General features: G+C 41.9%; 1 protein-coding gene across 19 annotated transcripts in view; it reads left to right on the forward strand.

Moving 5' to 3' along the window:
* LOC137992358 (neuronal acetylcholine receptor subunit alpha-10-like) overlaps window positions 1-2,500 on the forward strand; it is a 49,200-nt gene that overhangs the window by 45,726 nt on the left and 974 nt on the right. For all 19 annotated transcript variants that reach the window (XM_068837660.1, XM_068837663.1, XM_068837668.1 and 16 more), the window contains one exon: window positions 1-2,500. This exon is cut by the window's left edge and continues 89 nt beyond it; it is cut by the window's right edge and continues 974 nt beyond it. In XM_068837660.1, the coding sequence (XP_068693761.1) occupies window positions 1-1,022 (1,022 nt within the window). In that variant the 3' untranslated portion in view covers window positions 1,023-2,500.

Consider the following 2,500-nt stretch of genomic DNA (forward strand, 5'->3'; position numbering starts at 1 on the left):
CTGAAATCAAAAGCATCTGTAAAATCGACATCACCTTCTTCCCTTTCGACGAGCAAAAATGTCCGCTCGTCTTTGGCTCCTGGACTTACACTGGAAATTACTTGAATCTCACAAATAAAGATGACACTGCAGATCTTGGAAAGTACACGGTCAGCGGTGAATGGCAATTGCAAGCAGTACCAGCCAAGCGCAATGTGGTCAAATACTCCTGCTGCCCGCACCCATATATCGACGTCACCTACACCGTCGTCGTTCGTCGCAAGGTTTTATTTTACATGGCAAATCTTATTTTGCCTTGCATCGTTCTTGCGTTGCTCACAGTTTTCTCGTTCTATCTGCCACCTGAATCCGGTGAAAGGGTATCTCTTGTCATAACAATTCTTCTTGGTTTGACAGTGTTTATGCTGGTCTTCACCGAAAATGTACCTCGTACTTCGGAAGTGATCCCCCTGATTGTGAAGTATTCTTTCGCCGTCCTGTGCGAGGTTTCTTTCTCACTGCTCGTAACGTGTTTTGTGATGAGGGTCTATCACAAGAATCCCAATCGCCCCTTGCCGCTGTGGTACCGTTACATCATCTTCAAGATTCTCGTACCAGTATTCAGGATACAGCCGTTTTCCGCCGTTAGACAAGGTAAGCGACTCGGCAAGCAGTACGAAGAACGCACGAAGAGTCCCCACCAGCGTACCAATGGGTACGTGGGCAAATTGTCTCGTAGTTACAGCAAAGAGAACAGCTGCTGTAAAATTGAATTAGGAAAACAGAGTGGCGATGAACTCGATGAAGTGAGTTCAGGAATTTCTCGGGCCTCTGACACTAGAAAGTGCCCATCGTTTGAAAGACTGGATGATATCTCGAGCAGTTTGCATACCATTATAGATCACTTAAGTGACACTAAGAGAAACGAGTACAACAGGATTGACTGGCACTTCTCGGCTCAGGTCCTGGATACGTTTTTCTTCTGGGTCTTACTGGTCGTGTTTATCGTATCGACGGTCATATTTTACTTTTCTATCCCATGAGTCACTTTGCGAATGTGACGTGTTCATTAGCCTCTCATCTCCAAACACTGACCTTGAACCAGGGACAGCGATACACTCACTTTGAACAAGTCACCCCTATGGTGGACAGGCGAGCGTCAGTGGTCACGGGCAATGTTACTGAAAAGACTGAACAATTTATCAACCACCACAAATGAAGTCACATACTTAGTTTGTGGATTAAACTTCATCAAATCGTAACAGACTGTTGAAGGATATTATGCCGTAAAACCTGGGATAACGGAAAAATGAAGAAACCCTGTAGAGCTACACCCTGTCATGATCAGTGATTAAAAATAATCGAAAAATATGTGATAATTCTAAGATTTTAATATTCCATTACTGAGGATGCAATAGACCATATTCGTATTCTCAGTACTGGAGTGGAACTAGCCACCCTGCGAGCAGAGCCTCCTTTTGTCTTTTTCTTTACTGAGGAGGAGAAAAGGAGGCTCTGCCCTAATCGCGTCAACTCTTTGAGGCCGCCGCAGCCCGAACGTCTGGACTAGTCAATCTTGTTTTCTCTCGTCAAACCGGTTTTTCCAGTGCGAGCGTCAATTTAGTGACAAAATCGATGGTTATAATTGAGCACGCTGTACCATGAAAAACCAAGATGGCGGCGGGATCTGGCATATTAGACTTGGGTTCGAGACTGCATCCTGGCAACATGCAGCGCATACTCAATAAAGATCTTACTCGATTCATGCAGAGTCTTTCTCGAGAACGCAAAAATCGAGCAAGCAAAAAAAAGGCTCTGCTAGCAGGGTGGGAACTAGCTTGCAATAGAGGCTAATGCGGGGGAATATATAAAAAGGTACTTGCATTTGAAAAGATTTCCCCGCATTAGACTCCATTGCAAGCTAGTTCCAGTCCAATACTGAGAATATGGTCTATTGATTTGTGGGCGGTTTAAAGAGATACAAGGCCTACGATAATTTCCCAGAGTGATTCAGTAGATGCAAGAACTGAAAAAAAAAACATGGTAGCAAGTAATATTTCATGAGAGTAAGCATGAGAACTGGTTTTCGCATAGTTAAACGTTGTAGGATTTACGTGCGCTTTTCTAACACGAAGAAACAGGAACAAATTTTAACTCAAAATCAAGAATGGTAATTAATAAAACCGTTGCATTTCACGTTAATGCATCACACGTTTATATGCAGTAAGTCATTTATACAAGGGTCCATAGAATTTTTAACTAAAAACGCATTACAATTTTTCATTCATTTTCCAAAAAATATATATATATTACAGGAATATTGCTTAAAGTAAAAGGAATGATACTGTGTTATTTAGTACCCAAGTCTTTCACCGTTAAATGGAAGATCGACAGGAAATCCTTACTTTTTTGGCTTTGACTTAACACACTGAGATGTTTGGTGTACTAACGTTACGTTTAGAATAAAGGAGATTTAATTAACGTGGTTAATCAACCAGCTCCTTTCATTGTTATATCGATG

This window comes from Montipora foliosa, chromosome 2 (assembly GCF_036669935.1).
Source record: "Montipora foliosa isolate CH-2021 chromosome 2, ASM3666993v2, whole genome shotgun sequence".
Taxonomy (NCBI): Eukaryota; Metazoa; Cnidaria; class Anthozoa; order Scleractinia; family Acroporidae; genus Montipora; species Montipora foliosa.